The sequence below is a fragment of the Rattus rattus genome, chromosome 14 (genome assembly GCF_011064425.1).
Source record: "Rattus rattus isolate New Zealand chromosome 14, Rrattus_CSIRO_v1, whole genome shotgun sequence".
Lineage (NCBI taxonomy): Eukaryota > Metazoa > Chordata > Mammalia > Rodentia > Muridae > Rattus > Rattus rattus.
In genome coordinates this window covers 16,622,984-16,642,925 of record NC_046167.1, presented here as the reverse complement: position 1 = coordinate 16,642,925, position 19,942 = coordinate 16,622,984, and the positions used below count along the sequence as shown (strand labels likewise).

At 43.0% G+C, this 19,942-nt stretch overlaps 1 protein-coding gene across 1 annotated transcript in view; it reads right to left on the bottom strand.

The window, feature by feature from the left end:
• The window catches only part of Sfmbt2 (Scm like with four mbt domains 2), a 194,296-nt gene that overhangs the window by 21,168 nt on the left and 153,186 nt on the right, over positions 1 to 19,942 (bottom strand). Inside the window, 5 exon segments of the mRNA XM_032884847.1 lie at positions 3,130 to 3,272; positions 5,765 to 5,835; positions 7,590 to 7,632; positions 11,211 to 11,324; positions 17,459 to 17,582. Of these exon segments, the coding sequence (XP_032740738.1) occupies positions 3,130 to 3,272; positions 5,765 to 5,835; positions 7,590 to 7,632; positions 11,211 to 11,324; positions 17,459 to 17,582 (495 nt within the window).

The window sequence follows — 19,942 nt, the reverse complement described above, 5'->3', positions numbered from 1 at the left end:
TCTCAATTTATCATTTTTTAACCTGTATGTGGGGATCTATCTTCTGTGCCGATTTATCCGGTTGGATTTAACCAGTGACCCTACTGCCTAACCCTAACAATACTGAAGCATTACCAAATTAGCTGCCTGCCGGGACTACCAACCGCCATCTCTCTTCAGCTACAAGTTTTTCATCTTTGGAATCCATTTGTTACTTGGTCTGGCCAGGATGCGTACTCTTCGGTGGCCGGGCCTAAGGCTAAGCTGGTTCAGAGAAGCTGTTTACAAAATGTAGCTTGGAGATGGGACAGAGCTGGCCTGGTCAGACTGCCTGCCTAGCATGGACAAAGTTGTGGGTCTAATTCTCAGCATCATATAAACTAGGCACGGTGGTGTAGGCTATAATCCTAGCACTGGAGACACAGAGGTAGGAAGAGAGAAAATTCCAAGGCATTCTCGGCTACGTAGGGAGTTTGAAGCCGGCCAGAGATGTATAAGGCGCCATCTTAAAAACTAACAGGCAAACAAACAGACGCATGACCTTCGACGTGCTGCTGGTGGACGACCAGGTCTGACGCTTAGGCCTGCGCTTAACTGTGTCTGTCCTTGGAGGTCCTGCGACCTCAACACTTATAAACATCATTCCTGTTCCTTCTGCCCTCCCTGCCCAGCTTGCCAAGGCTCTAGGCCCCCTATAGGTTTTCCCTCTCAGAAGCACGTGACTCTTACTTCCCTGCAGCCTCATGAAGCACCTACCCTATTCCATAGCATGTGCGTGCTGTGTCATGGCACCGGGGATTCACTTGCTCACACACCCTTCGTCTGCAGATCTTTCCCCTTTAACAAGAAGCTCACTCAAGGTTGTGACTTGGAGCAGCCTATCCGACTAGGAAATAGTCAGCCTCAAACGCTGCTAAATAAACAACCAGTGGAGATCTGTCCACGTCTCACAGGGTTCTCCTAAGTGCTTTACATCCCCTCAATACAGATTCATTTCTAAAGACACAAAAGTTTTTGACAGTCCATGGCCTGGAAAATCAAACATCCTCCAACTGCTTTGATGACCTTCCTCTTTAGGAAGAATGGTATTAAAACAAAAACGGTAGGCAGGTGGCTTACCCAGTAAATTGCTTGCTACGCAAGGATTGATGCATGTTCGAAACCCAAAGCACCCATTAAAATAAAACAGACAGACAGGGATGGGGGAGGGCGGTTGGGGAAGGGGACTAGGCACGGTGACACATTTATAATCCAAGAGCTGAGAAGGTGGAGACAGAAGGATAAACAGACTCCTGACTCTGGCCAGCTGGGTGGTGTGAATCGGTGTGATTCAGACCAGTGTGAGAGATGTAGTCTCAAAAAGTAAAGTGGAGAGTGACTGAGAATGACAAAATTGACCTCTGTGGGCTGGAGAGATGGCTCAGCGGTTAGAGCACTGACTGCTCTTCCAGAGGTCCTGAGTTCAATTCCCAACAACCACATGGTGGCTCCCAACCATCTGTACTGGGATCTGATGCCCTCTTCTGGTGGATCTGAAGACAGCAACAGTGTACTCATAGACATAAAATAAGTAAATCTTTAAAAAAAAAATGACCTATGGTCTCAATACACAGGGGCACACTACACATGCACACACATGCATCCCTTCTAGAGTGGAAAAGCACATAACACACACACCTACAAAATGCTCTCTGTTGATAGAATCACGCCAGCCTGTTTACTCTGAGAGATCCTCAAAAGTCCAAACTGCTCAGAATAGCAAAGAAAGCCACCCACACACAGCTTCCCCTGAGCTCCTGGGTTCCACTTGACAATGGACAACCCTGGAACCTCTTGGGCTTTACTCTTAAAATACAACACACCCTTTTATACATTTTACAGCTAGGAACTGTTCCAGCCTGACCGTTTGCCAGAATCTTCCCTGAATGCCCACCCATGCTGGGCAACTGAGATTGTACTTACTAATCACTGCCAAGTCAGATGTCACCTGCTGTATCTTTGTCCCCTCCCCCTTTCCCTCTGCTCTCAGAGTATATTGTGCTCCTGTCTCTCTTTAGCCCGTCCGTGTGTTTATCAAGCTTTGGATCACATGGTTTCCTCACAACTGAGTGGGAAACAGACAGACAAGTGCCCAACAGGGCTGGGGGTTGATCCAGGATTTCAGATAAACAATTGTTCAATGGGTGAATGGACTGTGTGGCCACAGAATTTTATTTTAAAAACCATTCATTGTGGCATAGCAGCAATGGAAAAGTCATACGGTGTCCCCTGGAGTCTAGAAACGATTCATTTATTCCTATGGGGGTCACCAGATACCCCCTGCAGCTGGCCCAGTCAAATGCAGTTGAACAACCTCCAATGTCCATTTACATCCTTCAGAGTAGCCTGGAGGCCAGGTCACTCCCACCCCAGACAGGAAGGAAATGGGAAGTCCCTCCCAGGTGATGAGTGGCCTGGGATGTGCCTGGAACATACAGAGCCTCATGAACATACAGAGACCATGCCCAGTATGATTACTGTCTAAGTGCAGGTACCAGACAGGCATTGTGGAGGTGGAGGACAAAAAAGATGGCCAATTGTGTTGGAGGTCTATCTCGGTGGAATGCATGCCAAGCGTCCAGGAGGCCCTGGGTGAGATGCCATCACTACATTAAAAACCTGAGTGTTGGCGTACAATGTAACTGCCACATCTGCTTGGTGGAGGGAGGGGCGGAAGAATTCTAGGTCATCACTGGATAGACAGTGAGTTCGAAGGCAGCCTGCTATATATTAAAAGGCAAAAGGGGAGATGCCAGTCACTTTACCCTGCCTCATGAGGTCCCTCTTACTTCCCCAAGGTGGCTTCTTCCTTGAAAAGCTTAAACAATCTAGTGTTGAGCGCTCAACCCATAAAGTCATTCTCCTGACTTCCTAGAGTACTTGGTGTAAGCCTATCACAGCTTGTCTCCCTAACTCGTGTCGGGGAAAGCATACTGATTAGACCATGAGTCTTACATGGGTAGGGATGTCACTTGGCACCTTGAAATCTCTAGTGTTCCATCCCCAGGGATGAGGTGTGCTCTGTCAAAGGTGAGCTGATTCGAGTTCAGGAGCTGCTTTGAAAACTGAACACAACGTAAAGCTCCCACTAGAACAGTCCGGACGCCTTACCTCTTTAAGCACCAGCACGCACTTGCCAGGTCCCACGGACTGAGGTAGTTCTGAAATCCTTCCTTTGTTTAGGAACGGGCCTGAGAAACACCGGTGGTTGACGAACAGCTGTGGGCAGTAGTACTTCTCATTGGCGGTTCCTGCTGGAATAGAATGGCATAGTGGGATGCTGGGGGCTTGCTGGGTCACGACATGGGGATGACAAGACCTGTGCTGAATCCAAAGATCTCATTTTGACTGATGAAGGATCTGGAGAAGAAATGGACTCTGAATGGTCACTGCCACCCCCCTAGAGCTAGTGCCATTGTGACTCTAGTCAAACATCCTAACTTCAGTTTCAAAGTTCGACAGAGAGAAACATGGTTTTCTTCTCTAGAGAAAAGGTGTCAACACATTTTCAGATCTGTTACAGTATCCTAAGACACTGGTTATTTTTCCCACTATGTAAACATAGACTTTTCTGTGGATTATACAGTATCTAAGACACAGAAAGAAACAGACTACAGCAATGGCAAACCAGGTATCATGACCGAGTTCAAGGACAACCACTGTCCTACAGAGAAGATCCCCTGTATGTCCTACTCCAGTAATGCCCCTCATTGCCCTCAGAAGAGTGGTTCTCAAGCTTCCGAATGCCTCTACCCTTAAGTACAGTACCTCATGTTATTTTCATTGCTACTTCATAAGTGTAATTTTGCTACTGTTATGAATCTTAATGTAAATGTCTGTGTGTTCCAATGGTCCTAGGTAACTCCTGTGAAAGGGTCGACGACCCCCAGAGGAGTTGTGATCCCCTGTTGAGCATTCGGTACCTTTAGCACTGATATCCATCACACTGAATATGATATTTACCATTAAAGTTAAACAACTTCAGCGCTCAGCACGTGAACGTGTGCAGCGAGTGATCGATATCTGGGATCTTCACAAAAACACTTCATGGATGATTTTTCTGTCGCACTTTGCTAGCTTGGTTTTATAGAGTCCCAAGTCAATAAACGGATAGTAAATTTTTGCCAACAAATTGAAAACACTCTGTTTTCGTGTGTATACGTGATTCTGCCCTTTTTTTGGACACACCACAATTTATTTGTCATTTCTCTTTAAAACTCTTAGCTGTTGCTGCTTTCTTAAGAGTTTCCAGGCATGATTTAAGGAATGCACCTTCAAAAGTTGACTTCAGCAAATGGGCAAGAGATCTGTGTGAGGGCACAGCGGAAGTAGAATTGGCTTCTCCATCCACCCACATACCTACAGAGGTAGAGTTGACCATACTGTCCCCACAATGATGACCCCGCTGACATTCCCAACAGTATCGTGGTAGAATTGCTGTTGTTCTACATCCAGGCCAACTAAGCATTGCTAGATCTTTCCACATTGCCAGTGCGATGGAGAGAAAATTACCATTGCATAGCTTGAGCTCCCATCCTTGGAATACGTTCATTCAGCAGGGCATGCTGAGTCTCTAGCGCGACAGCCCAGACTGGTGTGGAACTCACGGTACTTCTGCTATGGGACCGCAGGTGCTGGGCTAGCACGTGTGCACAATCACATTTGGTTTGAGTAAAAGTTCTTGGTGTTTGTGATTACAGAGTAATGTCTCTCTTTGGGTTAAGAGCCCTACTCTCTGATGTGCTCTCTCGGCCAAGATTTGCCAGAGAAGCAGTGAGATTTGTTCAGAAATATTACTACTTGTTTGCAGGCAATTTAACAGTTCAGAAAGGCCTGCTTCTTAAACTTAAGAGTCAGTAAATAGGAGGGAGGGAAGAATTTTATATTGAATGTATAAAGAAGAGTAATATTACTGCAGTAGACTATAAACTGGTGTGGTTTCCAAAAAAAATACCATTTTGAAGTTCTATACAAGAAGGAAGATAATTAACTTCACAAACTGAATTTACTTAAATTTTTTGCTAGTATTACCCAGACCTTTAGTTAAATGTTCATCTAGTCTATTTATAAAATAGACACTCTCGGCTATACCAGTTTATGTAGACATAGCTATAGTCACATTTGATGGTCCAGTGGCAGCCCACAACTCTGTCTCACAAAGAGGCAAGACTTAATGTGTTGACAAATAGATTGTCCACAACCAGACTCAAGATTTCATGAGTGAATTAAACCGTGTGGATATATGTAAGTCACTGGGCATGGTGCATATAGATAACCCAGAGAAGTGGTACACACTTGGAATCATAGTGCTAGGTAGGCTGAGGCAGGAGGAGGCCAAGGCTAGCTTGGACTAAGTAGCAAGACCGTGTTTCAAAAAAATCAAGTGGAACTGTGATGAAATGACAAGAAAGGAGTGGCCAATACTAATTCTCAGTGTTTTCTTTTTCTTTACCCTGGTCAGGGATACAGGATGCTAATCTGATTTACAATGGCCAAATGTCAAACACATTCTTGTCCTGAAGATTCCAAGACCTGTCTACAGGTCCTGACCAAACAGTAGTAAAGATGAAGTACAGCTTTAGCTTCAAAAGAGTTTCTTTTTAATGTCTGTCTGTCTGTGTCTAGCAACAGAAGGAAGGAATGGAAACGGGTTCAAAGTTGAGAAGCAGGGACCACAACAACAAGCATGTCTGCAGTCCCAACAGCACAGTGGAAAGAAATGGTGTCCTTTGTGAAGTGTATTTACCTGCGGTGTCCATCTGAGGGGGCAGGCAAAGCTCTTGAGGTATATTCTGAACAGGCACTGGGGGTAACGATCTGTGGAAAAGAACATCAACTATTAAGGGGACAGGCTTAAGAAGAAGTGGTGCCCTGCAAACTCCTCATAGTTAGAATCGGTATGCCAGGAACTCAAGACCAAGCCATTACGAGGTAGGCCATGTGTACCAAAATAGCCCCAGTCAACTAAATAAGGAGGTCATTTTGAAAACTTGGTGTTCAAATCCATCTGATGACCCTAAAAAGCCTAGGCACACATGCCTCTGAGTGGCCATGCCTGACCAATGAGTTTCCTCTGAACTTGGAATAATGTCTTCAATTACATTCTAGACACAATTGATATCTAATTAATGTCAGATGTCTCCACTGTGATTGTCTAATTAAAACAACCTTCAGGTGACTTTGGACATCTTTAATCTGTGTTTGTGGGGGACGGATATACTCAAAAGAAGACTCAAGGAAAAGAACTATAACCTGGTGACTGTTAAAACTTTAATTCTGGTTCGTTCTTTCAGAGTTCAGGTAAAAAGTTCATAGATAAATGTAATTTTTTTTAAGTGTAGTGTAAGGAGAATAAAGGAAATCTGGGGGCTCAGAGGGGTACACCTGGGGTAGCTGCATAGCAACTTTAATTTTTGAAAATTGACCTAAATGTTAAATAATCCATCAACAGATATCTAAAGATGGAGGAGGGTGCATCCTCTCCAGCAGAGGATGTTAGACTGTGGTTCCCTGAGCACAGAACTGGCATCTAGTGAAATACGCAGAAAGACAGATTCTCAGATTAAACCCCAGAAATCCCAAATCAGAAATCGTGAGTGTGGGGCCCAGCGATCTGTTTGTGGTGCGAAAATCATTAACCCATGAACTGAAAGTGAGGACTCATTAGCAAGAGCTTACCACCGACCTATCTACAGCACGTTACACAGATTAACGGGAGCCACAGGACGAGGCTGCCCCAGGCATTCAGTGATGACTGCCTACAAGACACCCCAAGTCATGATCCCCACTCAGTGATCAACGCAAGCACTTGTTTCACGTCTTGTTTAAATTTAAGCCTGAATATAAGCAAAATGTACTGTTTTCGGTTAACTTTATTACCATATGTTTTTGTTTCCTTAAGGAAACACAATCACTTCAGATGGAAGGAACATTTGGATGCATTTTAAATATTTTACAATGCTCAAAAGGCCCACCAGAAGTTTCAACTTTTCAAACACACCCCGTCCGCATGTACAACACTTCACCCTCAAACCTCCACACACACCCCAAACTGTAACCTATATCCACATCCATGATGGAAAAACCATTTTTGAAACACATGAAACCAAATTTGATTTAAAAAAAAAAAACCTCAATAGTTATTGTTCTTTTAAAAAACAAAACAAACAAACAAACAAAAGCAACTTCTCAAGTTCAGCCCGACGGGTGTCTGGGGACCAGGGGTGACACTGAAGTCTTTTTTTTTTTTTTTTTTTTTGCCTCCAGACATTCAGGGTCAGCAAAACAGATCACCCATCTGTAAGCTATGCTTGTCATATGGGGCCACCGAGAATCAGCACCAGAGGCAGTCATGTCCATCAGTGTGAAATTAAAAATGAGAATAACCACGGGGGCTGTAGGAGGCTTTGACAATGGGCTCTGGATTCTACATGTAATAACTTCGGAAGGAGGAACAGCTGTCCCATCACTGGTAAGACACTCGCTAGCTAATGCCCCAAGAAAAACACTCAGGCCTTTTATAGCTAACCATGCACTTTGCGAGAAGAAAAGGAAGTGGGGAAAATACATACGGTTTTTCCGGAGGTACAGTGATCGGCTTTTTCTTGCTTTTTGCTGGAAAATGGGAAGAGAGAAAGAATAGGACACTGTTACTGAATTTAATCCTTCTTTAATGGCTCAGTGTAAAAGTACAACTTGCTTGATTTATTTAGAGGTAATGTCTCATGCAGCCTGGAACTGGATGCGTAGCTGAAGGCAGCCTTGTGCGTCTGATCCTCCAGGATCTACCTTCAGAATGCTGGGATTGCATGGGTGCGATACTGAGCCCGGCATAAGGAGTTCTGGGTCTACGCCCGGGCTTTAAGTGGGATAAGCAGCTATGTAGGTCCACACTCTCTCAACAGAGCTGCTTCCACGGCCCTTCATTATTTCTGAATAGGACAGGGATCACTTTTGTACATCTCTTAAGCCACTACATAATGAAGACAGTCTTTATGGCAAAGTCTTAATGATTATTTTCTCTTATTAAGATGAGTCCTTGTGTCCACTCTCAAAACTAGAGAGCTGTTGAAATCAAATGACAAATTTACATAGCATCTCTGAGTATAAAACAGATATATAGTTTTATCAAATGTGAACAAAACTTAAGTACATCTGACCTTGTCACAACATTGGCTATTTTATTTTAAAAGGTGCTCTTAGTAAGGAAGATCAAGAGAACACGTTACACTGCACATAAACACGCATTAAGATACATTGTTGGAAACTCGATAGAAATTCTAATGAGGCAAAAAATACTGCTAAGATAATACGCCCCCAAGTCAGCCTCAATGAAAGGGTACAAACAGCTAGCAGTGTATCTGCTCAAATGTTCAAATAAAACCAGCAAATAATGATGGGGGGGGGGCGAGAACCCTCTCTGTTATATCTTTAAAGACTTATTTTATTTTTAATTAGGCAAGTGTGTCTAAGTGTGGGTGTGCATATGTGAGTCCAGCCAAGGGTGTCAGATCCCTAGGAACTGGAGGTCCAGGTGGTTTTGAGCTGCATGATGTGAGTCCTGGGTACCAATCAGGTTGTCTGCAAGAGAAGTATACATTCGTAATCACTGAGCATCTCCCCAGTCCCAATTCTTGCATTCGTTTCTTGAGTACACACCATTCTGTAGAGGAGAGGTTAATCCTGAACTGTTATCCCACCAAATGCTAAAAGTCGCAGAAATTTGTTCAGCATACATAAGGGCTAAGCTGGGAACTGTGGTGCGTGCCTTAACTCCAGCACTAGGGAGCCATACGTAGGCAGAGATCCAAACTCTGTGAGCTTGAGCCTAGTCTGGTCTACATAGTGAGATCCAGAACAGTCAAAGCTATGTAGCACACTGCCTTGGGGAAAAAATGCTGATGTTAGAAGATAAGAGAGTTATCTGAGTCAAGATTGATAACAGACAACAGTGTGGTCTGTCTTTTTATCAAGGCGATAAACATTTATTAGAAATAAATACTAACAGAGGAGCTGCAGATAGGGTCACTCACAGGGTGCTTGGAGGAAGTAAGGCTGGCCCAAAACCTCTCTATGGAAAGCACTAGGGTGTGTGTGTGTGTGTGTGTGTGTGTGTGTGTGTGTGTGTGTGTGTGTGTATGTAGGTATATATGTAGGGTGTGTATATGTATGTGTGTGTAGGGTTTGTATGTGTGTATGTATGTATATGTGTAGGGTATATGTGTGAATGTACATATGTATGTGTCTAGGATTTGTGTGTATGTGAATGTATGTACATATGTAGGGTGTGTGTGTATGTATATGTATGTATGTATGTAGGGTTTATGTATATGTATGTGTATATGTATGGTATGTGTATGTGTTTAGGGTTTTTGTGTATGTGTGTATGGTATGTATAGGGTATGTATGTAGGGTATGTATACGGTGTGTGTATGTATATGTGTGTAGGGTTTGTGTGTGTGTATGTATATATGTGTATATATGTGTGTGTATGGTGTGTATAGGGTGTGTATGTGTATATTTGTGTATGTATGTATGTAGGTAGGGTGTATGTATAGGGTATGTAAGTGTATGTATGTGTGTGTAGGAATTGTATGTGTGCATATATGTGTGCATATGTGTGTATGAATGTATACATGGTATGTGTATGTGTGTAGGGTGTGTGTGTGTGTGTGTGTGTGTGTGTGTGTTTGGGGGACATGGGTGTGACGTGGCACACATGTGGAAGTCAGAGGGCAATGTCAAATGTTAGTCCTTATTCCTGTCTCATTTGAGATAGGGTCTCTTCTTCACTGCCATTAACATCACGCGGGGATTACAATCCTGCATCCCAACTCAGGTCTTCATGCTTGCCGGGAAGTGCTTCACCCACTGAGCCCTCTCCCTTAACTCAAATATCATCTCTTTAACAAAATGTAAAGCCTGTTATCTTTAAGGACTCATACTATTTAATTAGTACCTTTGATGTACATTAAGGAGAAATAAATGCAAGGATGAATCTAATCTGAAGACGTTTAAGGCCTGGAGTTTCCACTGGAGGGACCTGTGATAACATGTCACGGTTGCTTTACATGTATGGATGTGATGTGTTGTAATTTAGCTACATGACATGACGTAGACGGGTTAGCACTAGACCTGTGTTCAAGTCTGAACTGGCAGTTATGGCTGCTCCTTGCTGGCTTCATGGAGGAATCTTGTGGAAACAGAGTTTGCTGAGTCTCCACCCCCATGGTATCTGGTATGGACTGGGGAGCTGTTACATTGGTAAATTAGCAGAAATGATGTGATTTGGTGTTGGGGCATCAAAAAAACCTGAGGTCATATATTATTAAGCATTGTTTAGTCATTGTTAGTAGTCGACACTAAGAGCATTTAGGTCAGTAAATTGCTGAGGTCATCTTTGAGTACCTGATTTTTGATTTGGGGATATGTATGTGGTACCAGAACACAGGTGCATGTGTAGGCTTCTAGAGTTAGACATCAGGCGCCTTTGTCTAAGAGACAGTAAGGATCGATTCCCCCTCCCATGCCTTTGTCTAACGCCAGCATCTCTCAGCCAGCTTCGCTAGGCTGGCCCACCGAGGCCAGCTCCTGGGATCCGCCCATCTCTGATTCCTAATGCTGTAGTTATAGGCACGCCTAGCTTCTTACCTGGGTGTGGGGAGCTTGGTCCTTGTACATAAAAGCAATAGTCAGCTACTGAGCTGATTCTCTGGCTCTACTGATTCTTTTAGGGGAAGTTACAAGAAAAGAGCTAGAGTCCCCTGTAAAGTGATAGTAGAAAAGTAAGATGTCAGCCCATGCCCTGAGTCCCAGCATTTGGGAGACAGAAGTCAGAAAGTCTCTGGGCGTTAGAACCCAACCAGGGCTACATAGTGAGACCCTTTCTCAAAAAGTGAGGGGAAAGAAAAGAGCAATAACAACAATAGCATTAAGATGTTTAACCTAAGCTTTGCCAATCAAAACAACGGATTGAATTGTGATTGTCTCCTTACTGTCTCCTAGAATTATGTCCAAATGTCCATCTGAGGCCAGCACTTAAGGAGCAACTGAGCTACCAGCAGCAGCATTCTGTAGAGCACGGAAGCCCTTAGTGTTACGACATCCTATACCCAGTAGCCCATTTAGTCACCGAGACCATAGACGACGACGACGGGTGTTTATCAAATCTCGCTCCACTGGGAGACACTTACAGGACGACTTGTATGGCGTGGTCAAAGGGTAAGAATTCGCTTCACACCAGCCTACGGGGAAGATGTCCATGGAATCTATATCCACAATGATCTCTGGCATCGGTGTCTCCACACCTGCGTGGGAAGAAACCAAAACGATGGGTACCAAAAAGAAACACGCACACGCACGCACACCATCGCTAAGACTGAGAAATACATTCCTGGGAATGTTTTACAAATTGATAACAGTATAGAGGATGGCTTGTAGAGTCTGTGGTCTTAAAATGGGTACAAGTGTTGAAATTCTTTAGAGAATCTAAGATAGTTCGAATAGAATAGAAGTTTGGGAGAAACATATGCATTGCCCTAAAAATGGGGTGGGAAAGAGGATGCTAGGAAAACTGGAGCAGAGCCAGAGATGCTCGAAAAGGGACCAGATGTCCCCTTTCCTAAGAGTAGCTATGAAATTAAAGACATGTGGTACAGCTTGTAAACCACCATGGGAGGATTCGTTCCACACCAAGCAAAGAGTAACTGTTAACTAAATAAAAGCAAACATTACAGCCAAAAGCTACCACCACAGGGAGTCTACTACTTAGGAACTGAGAGATAAGGCGATCTCCTGAGAGGATGCATCTGCCTCTCGGCTTTGACTGGAGTGGCTCATTTTTGTATGTGTGTATGTGTTCCTGTTTGCGGATGTGCATGGATGTGCATGTATGAGTGAACTTCTGGGTGGAAGCAAGAGGTGGGCCATTCTTCCACCACACATGCCTTAGTTTTTGAGATAGGGTCTCTGACCCTAAGATCCAAAGTAGGCTAGGCTGGCTGGCCAGGGAGCCTCAGGGACCCAACTGTCTCTGCGTCCCCATATGCACATACCACTACACTCAGGTTCTTTTCTGGGGATGGAACAAAGGCTTTTGCTCCTTTGTGGCAAATACCTTACCAACTGAGCCATCGCTCAGGCCCTGGACTCATTCATTTTCGGCTCTGTTTGACCTGCAGATGCTATGTCACACAAAACACTTTTCTATAAGGAAATCTTTTATTCATGAAAAATGTCTGACACCACATCAAGCTTACTAATGGCTACTGTGCCCTGTGGCAAAGCGTCATCGCAGCTGGGAAACGTTGAGAGACGATGAGAAACCTACAATGAAGCGCTGAGCACCCTGGGCTACAGAGAGAACAAAGTTGGACCGCATCCCACTAGTTAGCAGAAGATTCCAGATAACGTTTCAAGGAAAAGCTATTATTTCTAAGACTGGAGTCCCTACAGCTTACAAGATGGTGCATGTGTCCAGGACTCTTCCTTATTTGATCCAGGACTCTTGGGGTTATAGGAGCAAAGCTAGAAGCTTCACCAAAGAGTCAACACAGCATCTGTCACTTACTATGGAAGCAAAACGCGCCCTATAAAATTCTTGAAGAATTAATAAAAATACTTATAAAAGTAAAAGAAAGCCCCCTTGGAGATAAGACCACACTCACGTTCTGCTTTTCTCTAAGCCAGGCCCCATCAGCACTGCTTGATTTATTCATGCTGACCTAGAAGTTTCATCTCAAGCCCCAGGTGGTGGTGGTGGTGGTGGTGGTGGTGGTGGTAGTAATAGTAGTGTAAAGATTCCTTCAAAACCAGGTTCACTTTCTTGACCTTTATTCAAATGACCTGATCTTTATAGAATCAGAAATTCTAGGTCTAGACAAGATTCTGGGCCCAGTCTCAAGTAATCTACTTTAAGTCCCTACTAAGACTTGTTACCTAGAATCAAACACAGGAAAGGAAATCACCAAGATCACTGTTACACATATACAGACCGAAAAGGTCCACACATAGAAGTAGCAGCAGCAGCAGCAGTAGTAGTAGTAGTAGTAGTAGTAGCAGTAGCAGCAGCTGCAGCAGCAGTAGTAGTAGTAGTAGCAGCAGTAGTAGTAGTAGCAGTAGTAGTAGCAGTAGTAGTAGTAGTAGCAGTAGTAGCAGTAGTAGTAGTAGTAGTAGCAGTAGTAGTAGTAAATCCTGCACAAACCTACTTTTAGACATATACTGTACAACTACCACATGGAACTTTCTAGAAGGTTCACAGAGACAGTAGAACAGCAGTTGCCAAGCACTGGGGTGAAATCCAGGAGAGTTCAGTAATAATGGGTACAAAGTTTCTATTTTCAAGATAAGAAAGTTCTGGAAACCTTTGCTGGTGATGTTGCATAGTGATGTGAATAAATTTACTATCACACGCCCGGGGACTTCTAAAAGTTACACTCTGTTTATTTTACCATTATTTTTTCAAAGGCACAATACCTTTTTCCAACTAAAAATCTCTCTTCGGTACAGCTCTGGACACAAAGCTAGAGTACTTTAAGTTTTGAGAAACCAAAGCATTTATCACTGGTCATGCGGGATGAACACCAGTGTGTCTCCCTTGATACGTGAAATAAAGTTCTATACATGGATATGCAGGAGGACCATCCCTAACCTAAGCACCTCAAGTGCAAAATGATCCAAAATGTGAAACCTTCTGACTGCCATTATGACTCCTTATAAAGAAAAGAGTCTAGTATGAAATTTGGTTATTTTGTACAGTCTATTAAAGATAATACTTAAAATAAATTTCAGGCCCCCTTAATTGTGTGTGTGTGTGTGTGTGTGTGTGTGAGAGAGAGAGAGAGAGAGAGAGAGAGAGAGAGAGAGAGAGAGAGAGACAAAGACAGAGTCAGAGACAAAGACAGAGTTATGTGATCTGATTTCTGGCTTGGATTTGTATCCAATGTACAAGCAACTATTCAAAACCACTAAAGTCGCTCTCTGTGTTTTGGATAAGAGACAGGAAACTTGTATCTCATAAAGTATCCAAAAGAAAAGATTCTGGGGAAGTGGCTAGCACAGGAGAAGCCAAGTGTAACAAAATGACCCCACTTAAGGACAACAGAGCCATGAAAACAAGTGAAACACCAGGCCTATCTGCTGCACAAGAAAGTGACCAGGGATCCACTTCAGCCATTGTGGAAAAGACTGACCGATGAGCGCGTGGTCCAGCTCACAGCTGCTGTGCTAGAGACGCCAAAAAGTGAGAGTCTGGTGCTGTCTACAGATAGTGCTCAGAGCTCTACCTAGGACTGCCTACACTGGAACAAGAGGATGAGAAAACCAGTGCAGCGTCCATCCCCAGGCACTAAGGCCTATTCTAATGTATCTGCCTTCCAGTCAGTGGTCAGTGAGAATTAGAATCTTTTCCCAGTGTGAACTAAAAATATTACACTAATCTCATATACTTTATTCATTGAACTCTTCTCAACAAAAGACCTTCTAAAAGATACTCAAAGACTGATCTGGCTTCCGAAGGAGGCCAATGTTAACTAGGAAGGATCATTTTAATTACCTAAAAGTGGTCAATCAGCCATGCACTGAGAAGACTTCAAACTGATTTAATGCATTAAAATAACTAATAAGATTGTTATAAAGTCTTTCATAAATTTAAAGTGTCAGATAAATGGCCTGTAATCAGAATAATCATTATCCTATAAAGTAATTAAATAGCCACAAAGTGACCATAATGAAGCTCTACCACTTAGTCCCCAGGACTGAGGACAGAGAGGCTATCTGTAGATAAAACTATAAAGTGAAGAGAAACTGGTGTCGCTGAGTTGTCCCTTTAGAAGGTGACAACTTTTAAAGAAACTCGAAGCCCAAAGTCCAAACAAAACAAAAATAAAGTAAGTAAGTAAATAAGTAAAATTCAAGCAAAATCAAGAAGATGGTCTGGAGTTTACTATATGCCGTGTGCATGTGTGTACACACGCCTGCATGTGCACATACACATACATAAGCACACATAAAGGCCAGAGGACAATATTGGGTGTCTTATCTAATCACCAACCACCTTACTTTTTGAGACAGCATCTCCCTGCTAAACTTGGGGTTCAGCAATGCATGTGGACTTGCTGGCCAATGAGCCCGTGGGATCCACCCATCCCAGAACTGCTATGACAGCATACCTTGCAATGGTTTTTTTTACATGGGCACATAGGATCCAAATTCAGGGCCTCCCACCTCCACAGCAAATATCTTTTAAATAATGAAAAAGGGGGTACGATTTTAACCATTAACTCTATATAATATTCAACGGTCATTGGGAAATATTCAACCAATAGTTTAAAAGCACTTTTTTAAAACCATAAATTAGGTCTGGAAGATTTATACTTTTCCCTCTATTTTTTGTTTCTTAGTTTTTCATTATTACACAAAATAATGTAAATGTTAAAAATAAGACTGGACAAGAGGCAGGGTTTTTTTGTTTGTTTGTTTGTTTGTTTGTTTGATGTTTTAGGTTTTTTTCCCCCTAGAAAACCCAAAATTTGTATCTTAAGGAAATCAGAAAAAAAAAGGGTATGGTCAAAAATGTTAAATATGCATTAAATGTTGCTCATTACTCTCTTTCAAGAAGCAGAAAGCTGCAGCATCGAGTGAATTAAGCAACGGAAAATGTCAAGAGCAACGAAATGAACCCCGGGTAGATCTTAATGGCTTAGCTGGTTTCTCCGGCTGTAAAAATCAGGACACTCTTACTGCTGTTTGTGTTAGGTAATTAACAGCTGCAAAGCACACTGAAAGGAGAAACTGCTAAATAAATAATGGCTGCGCAGGAATCTCAACCATAATGTGCTGAACAAGAAAGAGGAAGCCTAGGCGTCTAAAGTCACCATTTCTGTTCTGCAGCGAATGCAAAGGGAACAGCAGTCTCATTAATGTCGCTCAGTGCACATAGACAGAAGTGAGGTAGGAAAAGTCGCCGGAGGGACCTCACGATTCCAAAAGCAATAGCAACTCACTGGAGTCTCCAAGTAGCAACAAAACCAAAGGTGTCTGCTTTGTAAGAGCAAAAGTGCCACCATTTTGCCTATCACTTTGCTCTGATTGCTTCCAAGTAGAAGCCGCTCGCTAGGAACCCATAAGGCAAAACCATTCTCAGAATCACTTAACTTCAGATGGATTCTGACACCTGACCTATAGCAATATTTACATTATTATCTGAAAATTATGACACAGTGACATGTAAGATGGCCATGTCTCACATCTTCCAATCTACCTGACCGTGCTTATGGGACTATATAATTTGAGAACATGACACGTAATGTTCAGACTTGCTTTCACAAGAAATAAGGATCATGTGTTGTTAGTGCTGAGTCTATCTCCTTCTACACACTCTTTTTATAATGGTGGAACTGTTTGGAAAGGATTGGGAGGCGTGGCTTTGTTGGAGGAGGTGTGTCACTGGGAGCAGCCCTTGAGGTTTCAAAAGATTGTTGCTATCCCCAGGATTCCCTCATGGTTGTGGGTCAAGACGTGAAGTCTGCTATTCCTGCTGCTGCCTTAGCTCCACTCTCATGGATTCTAACCTTCTGAAATCATATGCTGAATTTCACGCTTTCTTTTATAAGTTGCCTTGGTCATGGTGTTTTATCACAGTGATAGAAATGTAAATAAGATAAATAGTGATCTGGCACATGCCATAAGATATGAACTGTGCACCAGGAGAGTCAGATGTTTTTGTAGCCTCATCAAGTCTTATTGTTTTGCATAAGCATCAAATGTCTGAATTCTATCATTGTGTTATGAAAAGATGGGGGGGGGAAGCCTTAGAGACAATCTATTTTAATTATTTCTAAATCAAAATGCACCACATGAAAACACAATGTTCTACCTAAATCTAAAATGCTTTAGTCACAAGATACATTACTCTGAGTTTTCTGTATATTCTAAAATAAACTGTAAAGAACTGTCTCAACATCATCGAAGGAAAAGAAAGAAGCTTAAATGTATTTGGAAAGAGAAGCCATTCTCCCGTTGGTATTTTGAGGAAAAATAAAACATCTACAGAAGAAACCAAAGTGAAGGGTATGCCCACATTAAAATGCAAATATATCATTTTGTTCTCATAATGACCAAGACCTCAAATACCATTTTTAGTGACTCATATTAATTTAATTGTAACATTAGCTTTTATAATCATAGATGTAAAAAGACCAGTGTGTTCCAAACATAATTATCTCGCCAGCATCTCATTTCGTGAAATTATTAGTTAAGATGAGCGCCTTGGAATGAATTTGTATTTGATTAGTTTCACTTATTTAAGAACACTGAATAATTTAAGATCTCTTTAAATAGAAGGGTAACAAGGGGGGCATTTAGGAGAGTGTGCTGAATTCTCCTCTACCCCACCCTCTGGAGAGGACCCCCAAGTTCTCCTGAATAGCTAGCTTGTACATACCTTCTAAACGGAGCCATAACAAACTCCATCTCACGCTGATCACAGTGGCCACGCACACCTCTCCTGGATTCTTGGGGTTCACAGCTTCAAGCTTCATGTTCTTTGCAAAGCCCCGAGCAAATGTCTGAAAGAGAAAGAAAGGTGGATCTGAGCCAGCAGTTCCCAGCAGAGGCTAGCAGGTGGTCACCTACAGAGCAGCCAGCAGAGAGTGGACGCAGAGCTGGCCGCCAGGGACAGTGGATCCAACTGCATCTTATTTCTGAGACAGACAGACTTGTTCACGGGCTTGTTTTCCTCACGGCTCATGAGCAAAGTGCTCATGGTCAAGATTGCTTAGGTCAAGAATCATAGCCATGCTTAACACACAGCGGGTACCTGAGACTTTTGCTAAGCATATGAGGGTAGGGACATTCGTTCTCTAATACCATAGGAACCTCAGTTCTGTGGGATTTCTCACAAGCACCATTTCTTTACTCGTCTGTATTCCCTGCTAAAATCATACCTAGGGTGTTAAACGAGGCAGATGGAATATCCATCTGGTATCACTTTCTTTTAAAGGACATTTAAAGAATGCCCTTTAGCTTATAGCATGGGTCTATTGGTGATACATCCCTTCGTCTCCATTTATCCGAAATCGCCGTTATTTTCTTAATACTTTCCCCTTTACTTTTCTAATTAACATTTTTTTATACAGTAGGAGCGGGAGCTCCAGAGAGATGCTTCAGTCAGTGAACTATTTGCCATGTAATCTAGAGGATCTGAGTTCAATCCCCTGAATCCATTTTTTAAATTGCAGGTTGTATCGGCCCTTACTGGCGACCCCAGCCCTGCTGAAGGAGACAGACATATCCTTGGGGCTTGCTAGCCAGTCAGCCTAGCCTACGTGGGGTGTGTCAGGTCAGCAGAGGCTTTGTGTTTTAAAAGAAGCGGACCACATCTGACGAATGACATCAGAGGTTGCCCTCAGGCCTGTGCACACATTCGCACGTGCAAATACTTGAAACATGTACACGCAAACCCACATACCCTAAACATATACACCCATGTGTGCACACACACCAAGAAATATACTTAGTAAAATCCACTGTTTAGGAGGCCCTGGTAGCTTTCTATAAAGCCGCTGACCCAGTGCACAAAACACATGCACCCACAACTTGTTATGATGCAGAACAGGCCTTTCCCCCCTCCTCCAAGCACCCTTGAGCTAGCCTTGCATACCCAGTCCTTGACTCTCAGTTCCTACTGGCCACCAATGGAGCTTTCGTTTCTATATTCTATCTACTTGTATCATCACATAGATAGAACTGATGAATTCCGATAGAATTTATGAGTCTGTCTTCTTTCACTTAGTTGAAGGTTAGTTTTCTTCTTTCTTTCTTTTTTTTTCGGAGCTGGGGACCGAACCCAGGGCCTTGCGCTTGCTAGGCAAGTGCTCTACCGCTGAGCTAAATCCCCAACCCCTGAAGGTTAGTTTTAAAAGTCAACTTGCAGGCTAGAGAGGCAGTTCGGCGGTTAAGAGTACTAGCTGTTCTTCCAGAGGTCCTGAGTTCAAATCCCGGAACCCACGTGGTGGCTCATAGCCATCTGTAATGGGATCTGATGCCCTCTTCTGGTGTGTCTGAAGAAAGCTACTGTGTACTCACATAGATAAAATGAATAAATAAATCTTTAGGGGAGAAAACACACACACACACACACACACACACACACACACACAACTCTTGCTGTGCATTAAAAAAAGTCAACTTCCCACAACCTAAAATGATCAGGGCAGAGTCTTCATGAGAAATTATTGTATGAGCATGTTTTAGGGAATTGTCTTGATCTCTGGTTAAGAGAGGAGAGTCCTATCCTGAACGTGAATGTCAACATTTCCTGGGTTGGGTCATGTACTGTAACAAGTAAACAGCAGGAGGACCTTGGTCTTTCTTTGTTCTTGACTGTACCTCTAAAGAGACCAGCTTTGAGGACCTGCCTTGACTGCCTTGCTTTTTTTTTTTTTTTTAAAGACACTGTCTCTGTCTTCAGACACACCAGAAGAGGGCATCGGATCCCATTACAGATGGTTGTGAGCCACCATGTGGTTGCTGGGATTTGAACTCAAGACCTCTGGAAGAGCAGTCGGTGCTCTTAACCACTGAGCCATCTCTCCAGCCTGACTTCCCTGATTTTATCTGAAGACTGTAAGTTAGAAACTTCTACCTAAGTTGCATTTAGCCAAGCCCTTTATCACAGCGAGAGAAATGAAACCACTACGCTTAGAAAAATGCACTTGTGGATCATTCCTGCAAGACTCATGCACAGACTGCCCTATTTCATGGCTGAATAGTTAATGTATATGAACCACAATTTATCAATCCATTTGCCAGTTGACGGACATTGAACCATTCTCAAAACTTAAGTTATTGAAAAGGAAGCCGCCTCGACCCTGCAGGGACACGTTTTTGTGGGATCGCAAGTATAGGAAATTGTTCAGTTTACCCT